Here is a 16,865-nt window from a genome sequence, read left to right as displayed (position 1 = left end):
CAGTTTACAATCTGAAATCACATGCTGCTGGTTGTATTCGTATATTTTACATGTTATTCCACACTTTTCAATATGGCTTGCCCTGGTGATCATTGCTCTCTTATCACTAAGAGAAAAAATATATGTTATCGAATGTCGTTGTTAAAAAATTTGCAATGTCAGAGTCATATGAAGATAATATGGAAGAAGTAGAGCTTGAGAAGCAAGAAAACAGTGTCAAAAACTAGTCTGACATTTTTAAAATACTGGAAGGATTAAATACATTTTTTCCTGTAAACACAATGACGGAAAGGCATGTGGATTTAGTTTTGCATCTGAAAATACATTTTAAAGGAGTTAGAATACTCAGCAAAACCCACCAAACATTAATTAATCAGTTTTCCAAAAGATGTAAATTTGATATGTAAACTTTGTATAATACAGTAAAACCTCAATAAGTCGTCACCTCAAGTTATCTAAAAATTATGATGGCTCAAGCGGAGTGACGACTTAGGCAGAGTTCCGTCAGATTTAATGTGCAATGTTATGAAAATCATATAAATTTGAAGTAATATGACATTTATTAAAGTATGAATCAAAATAACAATATTAATAAAAATTTATAAAATTTAAAGAAAAAATAATAGCAATTTTTTAAATCTTTTTTACCTCTTATTACTTAAATTATTGTGGTGAAATGTACTGTACACCTTGATTTATACTAGCGTAGTAAGGAAGACGTCCATCTCTCTCGGTCAGATAAGAGCGGCCTCTGACGATGTGTACGCAGTGCTGTGAGATGCAGACGTCGATGTATATGTGGGTGAGACCAGACGTGGCCTCCCACACTGACGCTTTTGTTTTATTATTTTGTTTCATGTTTTTTACCAAGATCTATAGAATAATCTGTGTTAGTGTCCCGTTAAATGTGTTCATGTGATCATTCCCCACATTTGGGGGCCCATCCAGGATCCCACTTCTGGCGCCATGTCTGTGTCTCTCAGCTCCGTACACATCGTCAGAAGGCGCTCTTATCTTACCGAGAGAGATGGACGTCTTCCTTACTACACTAGTATAAATCAAGGTGTACAGTACATTTCACCACAATAATTTAAGTAATAAGAAGTCGTGTGGTTAGGGTCTAGGTCAATTCGTCACGTTCAATTTATTGCAGCGTCAATTCGTCGCGGTACAAATTTGTCGCGGGCTCATTTCGTCGCAGTACGAATTTGTCTCGATACAAATTTTTTGCAGACTCATTTCGTCAAAGTTGTAGCGAAGTCATTTTGTCGCGATGTCAATCCGTCGCGACAAATTTAAATTGCTTTAAAATTCATATGTTTGTTGTGATCTCATAAATAGAGGGTAGTTGCAATGGAATTAATTTTTTTTCTCATTTATTGGAAATGTTCCCCTTTCCCATCTCTGTTTTAATTTTTAAAAAATGAAGCAAAGTATTTTCATTGAAGTCATCGAAGGGACATTGGAACGTACACCAAGATAATAAATTGGTATTATGGTATTGGTAGTACATATAAGCACTTTTGTCGAATTCCCCACTTTTTGTCGGGATTTCCATTTCTCGCAGTGAGGGGCGTTGGGGAGCACACCAAGATAATAAATTGGGATCAAATAAATTTTGAAAATTTAGTTGCCATCGTATAGGCCGCGCTTTCTGTAGGGATTTCCATTTCTTGCAGCGAGGGGCATCGGGGGTGCACATCGAGATAATAAATTGCAATCAATGTGCCCCCAAGCATGATTTCCGTAATTCACTATTAAATGTATCCATGCATAGAATATATCTTTAAGTAATTTTTTATCAACAGTGTCTTTAAGTTTTATGTGTAACAGCAAATTATTTTTGTTGCAATGCAATGTACATTCAATCAAATCAGTTTGCATTATCACATCGAAGTTATATTCAAACACTCCAACCATAGGCGCCAGAAACTGGGGGCTGATGCCATTTGAGCCCCTCCTTATTCCAATAACTCATGAATATACAATGCAATGTACCATTTCTCCTCCTGAGTATGGGTTTGAGTCCCTTATATATAGAATGAATGACGATTTTCAGCCCCCCCCCCCAATGTTCCCTTCATGTCGGCACCTTTGACTGGCCAAGGATCCAGCAAGTGTTTGGAACTTTTGGGTTCTTATCTTGAAGTAGGAAATTTTGATTTCTGAATCATTTTTCTGGGTGCTCATACCCATTCCATAAAGTACCCTGGGCACCCACAGCATCCCTGTCTGACACCACTGCAAATGTCAATCGATTTTTGATTTATTTCTTTCAACTCTAAAGTAACAACTCTGAAGTAAAAAGAATGAAATCAGACTTTTAATTATCCCATTGTATGTAAGTAACTTCATGTACATGACACTTATACAGCTCCAGTCAGCGATTAGTAAAAATTTCTTCTTACAACACAAGTGAATTACCATTAACAGACAATGTAAGATTATTATATTCAGAGGTATATTTCCTGGGTGGGGAGGGGGGTATGCAGACTTTATCCCAAGATGACAAGTTCAAGTGAAAGGGCGTAACAAAAATTGAGTAATTGGTGATCAAGAACATGAATTAGAAAGGAGGAAGGGATGCAAGGTTTGAATAGCCCACAGGTGGGAAAACTATAAATCCGCCTCTGATTATAGCCTACATTTATTAGGATAATTTTAATTTTAAAAACAATTTGTATCATAAATATAAACATTCCACAATATCTAAACCTTTATTTATTTTCAATGCCTTTGAGTAACATTTTATTTAAACACTTACATAACGTGAATATCGCAAAAAAGCCCATGGGGCAGATAGAAATTTACCGTTAAAGATAGGCTCACTGTAATTTAGGGAATATCATACAAACCGAAATTTTTCCACATGATATTGAAATTTTATCACAGCAAAAATCAATTATTTAACATTTCAAATTTTTATAACTGAATTTTCAAATATTGTTAAATTTTTATATGCAGTTAAATTTTTAAATGTAATTGATATTGTAATTTTAATTTGGATGACCTTTCCGTTGACAAAAAATAATTATTTTCAGTTAACTGCGTGTACACTTTTTGTTCATGTTTTTTATTTCACGTGTAAGAAAAAAACCTGTGCTGTAATATATAAATTGACGTTATGACGAATTGACACAGCGGCAAACTTGTACAGCTATGAATTGGAACTGCGACAAATTTGTAACACGACAAATTGGAGCTGCGACAAACTTGTACCGCGACGAATTGACACTGTGACAAATTTGTACCGCGACGAATTTGTGTGGGTTGGGGGGGGAATAGAATTGGTTTACTTAGACACGGTTTTTCTAACAGCCTCATTGAAGAAAACCCGGGCAGCGCCGGGTATTTTAGCTAGTTTATGGATAATACTGTAAAATAATTAAAATACTCGAGGTATGATTCTGAACAACAGAACATGTTTAAATACCGCGATAATTTGGGAATTCCTTTTTTTTTTTTTTTTTTGTCACTGGTGTTCCTACTCTTTTCCTACTTTTTTTATCAAATTTTCACTTCTAGGCCTGTTATCTTCCTAATAAACCAGAAAAACCTCTCAGGTTTTTTTTATCTCAAAACATGGTTAGGTTTTTGATGTGACACGCATCTAAAACTGGTTTAAAACATCAAAAACCTAAATGAATGTTTTTCGATAATATTTTGAACTTGATAGGTATATAACATGAGAAACTTACTTTTTTGTGTATTGCAATGTCTTATTTTTAACCACTAATTTATTGCAATAAGTAAAACAAAATATTAATTGCAATTCACAATTTTTTGACATACTAAGAGTCTAGAACAGATAACATATAATGTTACATTCCATTTTATCTGAACTATTACCTGTATTCAATTGACTAAGCAATATAGAGCTGTTTATTCAATATATGTTCGATAGGAGATCAGGGTTGGGTTTTTGACCTCAGAAACTAACTCAGTATTAAAACAGTCAAAAACTTACTGTTATTGTTGTCAAATATTTTTAAACCTGATAGACATGTTAAATAACAAAATACTTTTATGTAAGTTAAAGTGTTTTATATTTTGAAGAATAATTACGGAGAAGAAAAATCTGTTTTAATATTTTAAATTTTTCTGATCTGCCCAAAATTTTATTCCATATTAAAAATTCTGGGGCAGCACCTGTTAATACATTAATTAAACTCATTTATTCTCACCTAAAAATTCCTTAGCTCAAGTTGTATAAATCCAGAGTTTTGAAGAATATGCTCAATCAAAGCAGATCTGGCACCCAAAGCATTGTTTGCACTTTTAGATACAGCTTCAATTGGAAAACCATTGCATTATAAATGCTAGTAAATACACTGTATCATGGTCAAACTTAGTCACCCTTAATTTTTCACTGTCAAATAAAAGAACATTTTAGTCCTACAATTCAGTATTTTGATTAAAAGATATATTCTAATGTTAGGCACACAATAAGGGTATTGTTTTAAGTGTTGGTGATTATACAGGGTGATTATAAAAAAACTATCCCGACATATAGGCCCCTAACTATCATACCATTCACAGAAACTGAATGAAATTTTGGCATAAGGTATTTTGATGTATGCGCTCAAGAATGATATGGAAAACAACAGTGTCACTCTAACAGTTACGGTTACAGTGAGAACATTTCGAAAATATCAAATGGCAACACCAAGTTTTTTGTATTGGAATGTGATCTCCATTGTGAAAAACCCTAAATAGCGTTCGAACGACAACTGTAGTATGAAAATCACCGGTCACCTATGAAAAACATAGTCACTTTAAACATTACATGCAATCAGTGTGTATATTTTCATCAAGAATTTTCTATATTGAAAAGCAATATTTGAGGTTTTTGATGTGACAGTTTAAATCTCTATGGCTTAAACTATCAAAAACTATCATGTGTCAAAAGCCTGCCAACCCGGTTTCAAACACAGTAACTCTGGTTTAAGAATTATATTAGCATGATATATATATGCTTATTAATTTTATTAATTAAAGAATGAGCATAAATTATGTTTTTCGAAAGCGTTTAAAACATCTAATACCCTACCATTCATGCAATTGTGTTTGCAATTAAAGTAGCAAATTTTGTCCAAAGTAAACCATTTCTTTCTAAAATAGACAAAGCTCAGTAATACCCTGAAATTATGCAGTAGTGGAGACCAGCAATAACCACATAAGTCAGGGTACAGTTTTCTATGGAAATACATATAGATATAAGTTAATTAGGACCAAATTATAGAAAGAACACCTGTCTTTTTTTTTCTTACTATGACTATAATTCTATGGCACTCTTCTATGAGGCTTCATAAATTTAACTTGCATTGTGACTGCAATCCAGTCTGGTAAAAAAGGCATAAAATCTGTATTTGCACTCTGAAATCTACGCAAATGAGAAAATGCTTGAACGTTTTGATAAAACCTCAACCAATCAAAAGGAATGAGCTGCTCTTGTTTGGAGATAAGGAAACAAATTTCAGCCATGAGCTAATTGAAAGTTAACAGACTAGGTGCATTTATCATCAAGGAGCAATACATTAAACAAATTATTTTTTAAACTTGGCATTGGATTTCATATATAAAATTGTGACCACCTCTGTGAAAATAGATATCAAATAAGCCTTAGGATTCCATTCTAAAATCCTAGCAACATTTTCATTTTTATATACTGTTAACTCTCAAAAATTGGTACAATTTCATTAAATATAATATTCTGATCGAATAAAACAATTTTTTACTTGATTATCATTTACTGCTCTCCACTATCTCAACAATAATCCAGTGATTATGCTTGAATTTAAGAAATGCACATTTTTCACACAAATCGTATAACTCTGAAATCGCACAGGTCAGGGTATTACCATACATTGAAACCTCACTGCAACGATCTCTTGAAATAACATTATACACTGAAACCTCACTGCAATGATGCTTGATATAACAATAAATCCCTCTACAGCACTATATTTTTCTTGATCCATAGAGTATCATTATGTCAAGATCTCACTGTATCGGGGTTGGCATGTTTTTGTCATAGATAGGATAATTTTTATTTGTGATTATTTCTAACAAAAATAAATTCTTTCCCCTTCTATTTATTCACGAGAGGCATTGTTGTTTATTCAACCATTTATTATACAAATGACATAGTTTCGAACTCAAATTTTGGTTTAATAATCAATAACTTTTAGGGGTGGTAAGTGTTTGCCATAGCTGGGAAAAACTGCAGGAAAAACGTCTTGACAAAAATAGACTTTTGCCAAGCATAAAACAAGTCTATAATTTCCACATTAATTTATGTCTAGTATCACTAAAAGAAATTGATGCAAAAGAATTTTATATTGTTATAACGACCCTTTTCACCTGTAGGAAACCATAACCGATTTTTCCTACAGGTTATTGTGATGGAATGATTGCTATAACGTGGGGGTATTATAATGAGCATCAACTGTATCTCTATTCATTTGCAAATTTATTTTCTACCAGATTACTTCTCAATATAACAGCATAAAGTTGATTGTTGTAATAATTTCAAGTCTCTGATATATATAATACACTTTAAGTCAAATGTTTTTTTCCATAAAACCATTTTTGCAGATTTATGCCCTGATTTTTATCAGTTTTTGTCACTGTCTCGACAAAAATACCTTTTTTGTAGGCAAAATGCCCAACCCTGTTTCAAGGATTATAAAAACAGATGACAAAGTAGGGGAAATTTGAAATTTGGTCATATGCAAGTTACCAAAGCCATTACAGCCAGGATGATAACACAGTATAATTGTGGTTTTTTTTTTTTTTTTGTAGTATCATAATCTTTTCCCTACTGCTTAAGTTGATAATCACAACCACAAAATTTAAATTCGCCATTTCATAGAAAAACTGTTCAACACAAACTTTGATTATGTTTAAGCACCAAAGGACAACTGAGAATGAAAAGCAAAGGTTTTTTTCCTCCTGTAGTATTTTCCATTATTGTTAAGAGAAATGAAAACCATGCTCAAACAGGTTTGCTCGAAATACACACCATCTTACATAAAAAGCTCCTGCAATTGATACTGTTAATGTTATTGATTGACTTCAATAATATTGAGATAAATATGGAAGAAAATAAGTAGGGAAAAACTATATTCATCAAAATTGTAGTTGTGATGATTGATAATTACATTACATCCATAATGTAATATTGATTCCAATTTCTTTTTTCATTTTTGCTGGTGTTTTTCCATTTTTTTTACTGTCCCAGCAAAAAGCAATGCAGCCTGCAACTCAACACGGATTGGTTAAAAACCTGAATATCAGGTGTTTTCTTTACATACTAAAAAATCTTTCTAGAAAACTTTCTATCTCAAAATTCTTTCAGGTCTCGTAAGTTTCGAGATAGAGAGGTTTGACTGTATGATGTAAAAGAACTTTTTAAACACATATCTGTTATAAAACTAATACAGGAGATGTTTATATCTATACACTTATATAAGCAGTTAAAGAAATTTTGAAAGGTCGAAAATCATCCTGCATTGAAGAGTATATCAAATCATTCCATAGTTTTTTTTTCAGCTTTTATGCTATGCTTTATACAAATTGTATATTTCGCAAGAATATGTTCAGAATAATTCTGTAGAGAGCAGAAAATTATTTTACAATCATCAAGTATTTATATTTTTTGCGTAAAATAGTCACTTTTAACACTAACATGTGCACTTCTAATGGAAATTTTTATATTGAAAAAAATATTTGAGGTTTTCGACGTGACAGTTTAAACCACAGTTTAAACAGTCAAACCTGCCAACTCTGAAATGTTACTTTGACATTAGAGATATTTTCAGGTACATACATTTCTCAATAATTGCTCAATAATTCATTCTTATCAAATGATTAAAAGAATTTCTTTTCTTTTTTTAGATATTATTTATGGTTGGTCACGGTTATTTGATACCAGATCTAAGAAATACAAGATCAGATACTCCAAAGGCATTGAATAGGCTCATCGAAGATTGTATCAAATTTGGTCGTGAAGAAAGGCCTTTATTTAGACAAGTGAGTAATTTTTTTGAATTCATCATCTCGTTGACATTGTGATCATTATTTACAGATTTGTGATAAATAGGTATACCCTCCACTTTGCACAGTTGATTTGTTTTGCAAAATAATCATGTAAAGTGAATTCAATTTAGTATAGGTAAAGTAGAAACAGGAGAATTCTTCAGAAGATAATAAAATGATGAAACTTGATACTGAGCAAGAAAAGTAATTTTTGTGAATGAATTAATTTAATACTGTTTTATAAACACTATGGGTCATGGTATTTTACTGGCAAACCATTGGTCTAGAGCAGCAGTTCCCAACCAGGGGTATGCATACCCCCTGGGGTATGTGAGAGGCCATTAGGGGTTACATGAAAAGAAATTGGTAATGGTGGCCACCCATCTAACAAAATAATTTTAAAAAATTAAAAAGAATTTTGAAAAGGTATAGAGGTTTTTAATAATATTGTTAGTTATAATATATTGGCCTCCCTATCAATAAAATCTTAACAAAAGAGGAGTTGCGTCCAATGGGAGGATCGGCCATCCCTCCACACGCCCATGCCCAATCTATGATCTGGATTCACACACTCCTTCCTCTCGCCTTACTTTTCTTCAGCGTTATTTTTCTTCCAAGGCCTCTTACTACATTAGCTGTTGTATTGCCAGATGAGGAAAAAATCACACCATTGGTAAAAATGTAATTTCACCGTACATTAGGATGCTGTCACATGCATGCTTGCAGAGGAAAGTGCGCATTTAATACCTCTGTTAAATAATATGGTGTCGAAGAATACAGGACATGTAAGATGATGTTGAGAGCAGAGCCATAAGTTACGTCAAAGGATGTGAATTTTTTCCATCCAAGTCAACGAAAGTACTGACGTTTTGTGCAATATTCTGTGCTACTTGTAATTGCTGAGTACTTGAAAGAGAATTCATAGAAAATCTTTTTATTTCTCACCCATTGAAGGAGTCGTACGACTGTTAAAGACATTTGAAGCAATTTATCATTATTTTGTTCAAAAAGTAATTTAATGGTCAAAATGTGTTGGGCTCACCACAGATGGAGGAAAATCCATGGAAGGTTGCTACTCAGAGCTTTGTGCATGCGTTGCAGAAGTCGCCAAAACAAAATGGACTCATTGCTGTATACATAGAGTCTATGTATACAGTAATGAGTACATTGCTGTACATTTATGTTATTGATTGACTTCAATAATATTGAGAAAAATATGGAAGAAAATAAGTAGTGAAAAACTATATTCATCAAAATTGTAGTTGTGATGATTGATAATTGTATTACATCCATAATGTAATATTGATTCCAATTTCTTTTTTCATTTTTGCTGGTGTTTTTCCATTTTTTTTACTGTCCCGGCAAAAAGCAATGCAGCCTGCAACTCAACACGGATTGCTTAAAAACCTGAATATCAGGTTTAACAGCAATGAGCACGTTTTCTGCGGGGTCTGAAAAATTTGGAGGAAAAAAAAAATTCAGGCACCATTCCGATTCTCAGAATTTTCATTATCTCCAAATTCATTTATTTTACCACAAACAATTTTCTTGCTGCAGTTCTGCATATGACTCAAGGTTCAGATATAATTACACAGAAGTGGGTGTGTTTGTGTGTGAACAATTATTCCCTTACTTATAATCATGGTCAATTTTATTGATCAAATACATAGTTTAACATTCACCAAAAATGTATATTTAGACATAATATAAGATGTAGGCTTACACATAAAGGATGTGCATTAGGGTGGATCGAAAAAAAATATTTTATTTGCAAATCGCTATAGTGCTGAAAAGTAGCTTCTTTCTGACATAGACAGAGCCCTGCATATCGAAACTTTTGCCTCCAAATTTGTGAAACGTTTTTGATGAAGCTGTCAAAATTGTCAACTTTATCAAGGTGAATCCTACCAACTACAGGTTGTTTAAATTGTTGTGTGAAGACTTGGCAGCTTTCACAATGCTTTACTTTTGCACACTGAAGTTATGTGATTGTCTCGGGGTGAAGTCCTGATGTGGCTGTTCGAACTTTGGCATGAGGTAGCTCTTTTTTTGGAAGTATTCGAAACAATTCATGATTTCTTGTCACAAGCCAAGTTAAATTTAACAGTCGGTAACTTAGAAGGATTAAAATTCTTGCTTGAAAAATATTTTTCAGAGCCGGAAATGGGTGATCAGTGGATATCTAATCCTTTCGAAGAAGAGTATTTTGTACCGACTTCATTGTCAATTCCAGAAGAAATTGCTAGAGCTCACATTAAATACCACTCTGAAGATTCTCTTCAATGGCAGAATGGTAAACCTCGTCAGTTTTTTGGGCTCACTGCGGTGATGAATGCAGTGAACTTTCCAGAAAAACCATGTTTTCATTGCTGTTTCTTAGCATGGAGCTTGTTGAATGGGCAAATTGAATGCGGCTCCGGACTTTTGTATTTATCCTCTTTTGAGCCTAATTTTTCAAAGCTGTAAAATTCAATACAGCCCAAAACATCACATTAATTTTTTTTACAAAAAATTGTGTTAATTTGTTACTTACTTCAAAAATATAAAAAACATGTGTATAATGAAAAAATAGACTATTTAATTTATACTTAACAACATATACTTTTTTAGGGAAGTTTTCAGAATCTGTAATGGGTGAAACAGATTGTGGGGGGAGATGCCTGGGAGATTCGGGATCGGGGGTACGTGGAAAGGAATCAAGCCAGCTGGGGTACGCAGACTGAAAAAGGTTGGGAACGGAAAGATTGGTCTAGAGCATGTCCTAAGTCAAAAGTCCCAACCTTTTTCGTCCCCCCCCCCCTCTTTCTTCAGACATTTTTTCTCCCATGGCTCCCCAACGCAATACAATCCATAGGATCTTATGTTACACCCATAGCTTCTATCGCCCCCCTGGAACATTCTAATGCCCACATTGGGAATCACTGGTCTAGGGCCTAGTTTCCCAAACATTTTGTTCCATTGCCCATTCTACAGAATTTTTTGTTTCATCGCCCCAGACTTAAGCAAACCTGTAGGATGCTATGTTATACTCATAGCTTCTATCCCTCCTTCCCGGACCATCACATTGCCCACTTTGGGAAACACTGGTCTAGAGTCATTCTTCTAATTAGAAATAGTATCCAATTAGCGTGTAGTACTCAGATATGCCATTCATGTTGCAAGGTGTTGTACAGTTATCAAAATAAAAAGAATGCTTTATATGTACTCTGTGGTCGAAAACACAATTAAAAATTTGTTTGGCCAAAAAAAATTGTTGTTACTTAGTGCAATATTTGTGAGATATTTGAATTTAAAAAATGTAGAAGAATCAGGGAAAAACAGCATAAATGAGGGAAAAGGCAATTTCCTAGGCATTTACTGGTTTGCCAGTGAAATGCCATGCTCCCTACCCACTCTGTATATATACAGTGGAGATTTGGTTTGTGAGTGTACTTTTTTCTGTAAATTTGCTTTTAATCCAAACTAAAGCCAAAGAAAACTGTCTACTTAGTTGTGATAATGTAATGCTTGACACCCAAAGCAAATACAGGCAGCTCTCGATTTTCGCACAATTCATTATTTTGCACATTTTAAAAATTCAATTTTTTAAGGGTTTTTGTGGATAATGAAAAAATTTGTGATTTTATAAATTCTGGAGGAAAACTCTGGAAACTATCACAGAGGAAATAGTTAGTCTAATGAATGAACTAAACTTGGATGTCAACAACGAAGATGTTATAATGAGTTGAGATTGAATCTCACTTAGTACCTCTGTCAAATGAATACTTTAATTGAACAACAAGAGTTGAATGAAATACATAATGAAAGTGAGGAAGAAGCAGCTGATAAAATCGTCCAGACTTTGACAATCAAATATATGATCCAAGTCTTCATGCATCTTGACACATTTTTGACTATCAGGGAAGAAGGCAATCCCAATGGATAATGTATATCTTAAGTATGTAGGGCGATTGAGAAAGATACAGCATGTTATAGAACACTTTATCAAGAAAAGAAAAAAAAAGGTGGTATTCAACTAACTCTTGACAAATTTAGAAAGAAAACACCTGAAACCAATTAAACATGCCTCATTAACTTAATTATATATTATATATTAATATTATGCAATAAATATTTTAGAATACATATGTACAAAATTTTTTTTTTACACATCCCTCTACTTTTGAATATTCAACATTCGCACATATTTTCAGGAACCAATTATGACTGAAAGTCTAGGGCCGCCTGTATGTCAAACTTCTGTCCTCATTTAGGAGGATATTGCATGTGTATCTCTAATTTATTGAATGAAAATGCGAGCTATCGCTTGTTTATCAAGTCAAAATTTGATTCAAATCTCAGAACTCTGAAACTATTCAACTACTGAATTTCATCCTTTTTTTTTCCAGAAAACATTTATTAGGTGAACTCTGAAAGTGAAATTTGAGCATTTCATTCATATTCAATTTTTTTTTCATCCCTAAATTCAATTATTACTTTAACCATGTTACATCATTAATTTTTAAACTTATTTTCAGGATTTCAAATCATTAAAACTCCAGGCTAAATCTATCATGATTTTTTGAGGGATTTTTAAATGAACTTTTCAAAATCATGTATAGAAAAAATGTAGAGATAGTGTAAAGCGAGGATACTCTTATACCATACTTACTGTCTTTTTTCCTCTTTAATAAGATTAATTTTTATCCTTTGTTTTCAGATTCTTGCCTCTTTAGAATCATTGGCTCGTTCTCTACCAAAAATCCATAGGAGTGCATCTGAGCCAACTTTGAATCGTACACATTTACAGTCGGAGGATTTCATGTACATGTGTGCTTCTCCAAAGACACCAATCAACAGTCAGTTTGGCGCATTCCCTTTCTTTTCTCCAAGTAGCAACATCTGACAAGAAGACTATAGCGATGATTGCCAAAAGCAGCAAGAGTCGCAGATCTTTTGTGGCTGTATCAACAGAAACAAAGTCGTGCATTGGTACCATAAGTTCCGGCTTTTGGTTACTTTGCTATGCAGCAAAGTGTAAAGAAGAGTTTCCTGAGCACAATGTCAACTTAGTTTGTTTGATATTGTTGTATATTTTCAGTAACTTACTATTAGTAGAAGGAAAGATAGTTTATATATAAGAAAAAGAGGGGGGCAAACACTCACATCCAAGATCATTGTGAACATTAAGTTGTATTATATTTCCCTTGTTATTTAAAGCCTGTGAACCTGTATGAAAGATGAGGTAGTGTCATTTTTTATTGGCACTGAAAAACAGTGATGCTTTTTCCCCCTTTTCCTATCAAGTTGTAACTTTTTGAGTATGGTGTATGAATATATCAATAACATAATACACTCAAACTGCTGACATCATATTAGCACTTGTATATTTCCACCATTGAGCTCATTACCACTTTTGAGGTTTGATATTTAAGTGCACGCACATTGAGTTAAGTTAGAATTTGTTGTATCTATCATGAACTGAAAGTGATGGAAATTCATTTTTTTTTTTATCATCATGCAAATAGAAGTTGGTCTTCATTGTGTTTCATAAATCAGTCAATGTGATAAACCTGACAAATACTCTCTTTATAGAGAGCTATGCATATATATATATATATATATAGCTATAATATAGAGGGTTAATTATATATATAATTAACCCTCTCTTTTAGGGCTATGTAATTTCCATTGTGTTTAGCAAACATTGAAATAGAGCTCCCCTCTTCCTCCACTTCTATGTAAATATGTATGTATATATATCGAGAGAAAGAGGATTGCTATGTAATGGGAAAAAAACAAAAGAGTACTACGATCTTATGGTTATTCACAAAGGAGGCCCTTTTTTGGAAACAAAACAAAAAATAATTTCCTCTCTCATAACTCCATGAAAGAATGAAAGGAAAAGTCTTGTCTATTAGAGGAACCTCTGAATTTGCAGGGAAATGTTTGTTATTAGCGTAGATCATTCAAAGCCCCTTCTGATTTAATATGATTTTGTCACACAGTGATTGAAGTAAAACCATTTATCCAAGGATTAATTTGAATGAGTGGCTTAAGAACATTCATGACTTAGCTAGGCTTCAAACTCATTTCTTTTTGAACTTGAAATTGTTACGCTAACGGCAGTAAAAGACTTTTAAAAAAGATGTTGAAAATTGGAAAAATATATCCTTGCAGCTGCCATCTTATAAAGAAAAATATTGCCTGTTTATCTTCCACTTAAAGAAAAGTTTACTGATACTAATGTCGAAGCTTTTTGTATAAAAAATAACATTAAAACTTCTTGGATTAATGTTTTGCATTTGAATTCAGTTATTTTTAATCTTTTTCTAGTGAAGTCAGCATTAAATTATTTAGATTCCTTAGTGCCACTACAAGTGGTTTTAGAGTATATTTCCTGAAGGAAGATAGAAAAAAAATGTCTAGTCTTCTTGATAAAAAGATAAAGATACGTTATAAATATCGATTGGCCTTTGCAAAACTTTCAAATGCAAGGCTCGTTCAAAAAGTATTCGACCATAGTTTTTCATGTGCAAACCAATGACAATAGCTGCCAAGCCTCCCGTATTTTCCATGGGTCTTCCAAATTTCTACTCTATCTCTCGGACTCCCAAAAAATTCTTATACCTCCCGAATTTCAGCCATGATTGTAAGAAATCCCTACGTTTAGGGGGAAAATTATCACCAAAGAATTTACTTGGAAGAAAGACAGACTTTCAGTTTTAATCCTCCAAAATGACATCACAAACGTAATGCAAATTGTCGCCATTGCGTCAAATGACAAAAAAAGTATTGCATTTTCAGTGGCAAAAGACAAAATTCACCAAACAGCCATCTTCAATTCAGCCTTTTGACATCCAAAATTGGTGAGATGACTTGTCTGGACCATATGTCCCATTGAGTCTATGCCCTGTTTGGAGTCTATGGCAATTTTTTTGATGGCACGATTTGATTGGAACAAACTACTGGTTGCCAATGATTTTTTACTTGGTGCGATGTTTTCGCACTATGTCACATTTTTTCAAAAGGAGGGAAATCCCTATAATTTTACTTTTATTAATGAAAACTCTGTACATTGTTTTCCAAAAAATCCCTTTCAAATTCATTTTTATACAGAATTTGAATCTGCATAAAAACCTCCCTAATTCTAATTCTCTAAAGTTGGCAGCTATGCAATGAAGCTACTTCACCAAACACCAACTCTGGCCATATTGCTATATTGCAATTTACTGCCATTGTGAGATGAGTTGGAAGTGAAGGTGCTGTCTATCTGTGGTCGCCTTGAGTTATTCAATGAAGCTAGGGAAGCATGGTTTCTTGCATGTATCAATCCTAGTGCCCATGATGCTTGAATTTTTTTCATTCCACAGATAAAGTGCAACCATGCTTCAAAGATGGTTTGCGTACATATGTGCACCAAATTATGCCTCCCTAGCTTCATTGGTTAACACATGAAAAATTATAGTATATGAAGTACTTTTTGAACAGAACTTGTAATTCCCATTTTCAGCTTTCGTGCAGCAAATACAATCACAATAGTTTTACCAACAATATGTCCTTCATTTTTGTAATGTTTCGATTTATTAAAAAATGTGTGATTTCAGAATTTTATGATGATTGTGTGCATTACATATAAATATAGAGATATTTATTTCCTGCTGCATTTGTGAAAAAATTATATGAAGTTACCACACACATATACACCATTCTTTTTCATCCAAAATAAACTTTTTTTTAAGCGGTGTCCGGCATTAGAATAGGTGATAACATGAAGGAAAAAATATCATTTTTTGCTGTTGAGAGAGAATTAGGTTGCTCATTAGATTCCGTGGACAGGATTAGGTTCAAGTAAATGTAAGTCTGATCAGAGTCTTTTAATTTGGAAGGCTTTCAACAGTTCTTGAATTGTACAAACCTTATTTCTTACCATGTCACATGGACGCAAAGCACTGAAAGCAAAGCAACAGCAATAAGTTAGCTATCGTGTCGCCAGACGAAAGGATTGGATTTTCTGAGAAACGGGTGGAATTCTCTCGAAGATAGTCTTGCCCATATATAGGTGTCATCAAGCGAGAACTAAAAGATAGAATTTTGTTGAGATAGCTTATTTGTAGATCCCTTTCTCTGTTTGCCTGTTTCGTCAAAACTGCTGCTTGTGAATACGTGTATACAGAGCCATCTTAGGAGCATCATGGGCCCCCGGTCCAAGTGGTTTTTCTGAGGCCCTAACTGATGAATTCTCGAAAATTTTAACCTGTTCTCATTGTTGTGAAAACCCTCTTTTCTTGAGGTGCTCTGGCATTACCTCTTAGAGATACAAGGCCAGTCAACAAGTATCTGTAACATCACTATATTAGGTGGTGGTTTGTCCCTGATGATGGTGGTTTAGGGCCCCTGTAAGGTTTTTCCCCATTTTTTTTCTTCATACAAGTGTTTGGGAGAAACATAACTTCCTTTTCTTGTCAGTTCATATTTGCACTTGATATATTTGTGAGGGGATTATCACAACTGATTGGAAATTTTTTTTAATGTAATTTTCAAAATAAAAACAAGTTTATTTCAAATTATGAAATTTGACCTGATTTTTCTTTTTCTTGGTAGCACTTGTATTTATGCGAGTGCTGCTTTCACTGACAAGACAATTTCTCCAACTGCTTTTCTTGTTTTAATTTTTTCAGACTTCCTTTTGATAGTATTCACCCAGCCCTTATTTCTTATCATGCGAGAATGATTCAGATTCGAATCCCTCAAAAATTAAAAAAAGATCTAAAACAAAAAAAAAGTGAGCTGATGCTTTTTTACATATCTATGTTTTGATTCCAAAAAACTTTTTCTCTTTTCAT

At 33.4% G+C, this 16,865-nt stretch overlaps 1 protein-coding gene across 2 annotated transcripts in view; it reads left to right on the top strand.

The window, feature by feature from the left end:
• Window positions 1–16,594, top strand: part of Raf (serine/threonine kinase raf oncogene) — a 99,635-nt gene extending 83,041 nt beyond the window's left edge. Inside the window, exons 17-18 of one of the 2 annotated variants that reach the window (XM_089237942.1) lie at window positions 7,900–8,034; window positions 12,740–16,594. In XM_089237942.1, the coding sequence (XP_089094068.1) occupies window positions 7,900–8,034; window positions 12,740–12,925 (321 nt within the window). In that variant the 3' untranslated portion in view covers window positions 12,926–16,594. The remainder of the gene's footprint in view (window positions 1–7,899; window positions 8,035–12,739) is intronic. The other variant, XM_089237943.1, reaches the window with a different exon arrangement.
• Window positions 16,595–16,865: the final 271 nt, after the last annotated feature.

The sequence above is a fragment of the Pholcus phalangioides genome, unplaced genomic scaffold (genome assembly GCF_987345545.1).
Source record: "Pholcus phalangioides strain wild (caught in Gottingen) unplaced genomic scaffold, Ppha-v1.0 ptg000010l_1, whole genome shotgun sequence".
In the NCBI taxonomy this organism is placed as follows: Eukaryota; Metazoa; Arthropoda; class Arachnida; order Araneae; family Pholcidae; genus Pholcus; species Pholcus phalangioides.
Note: the sequence above shows the minus strand (reverse complement) of the source record. Positions and strands in the feature narration are given on the sequence as shown.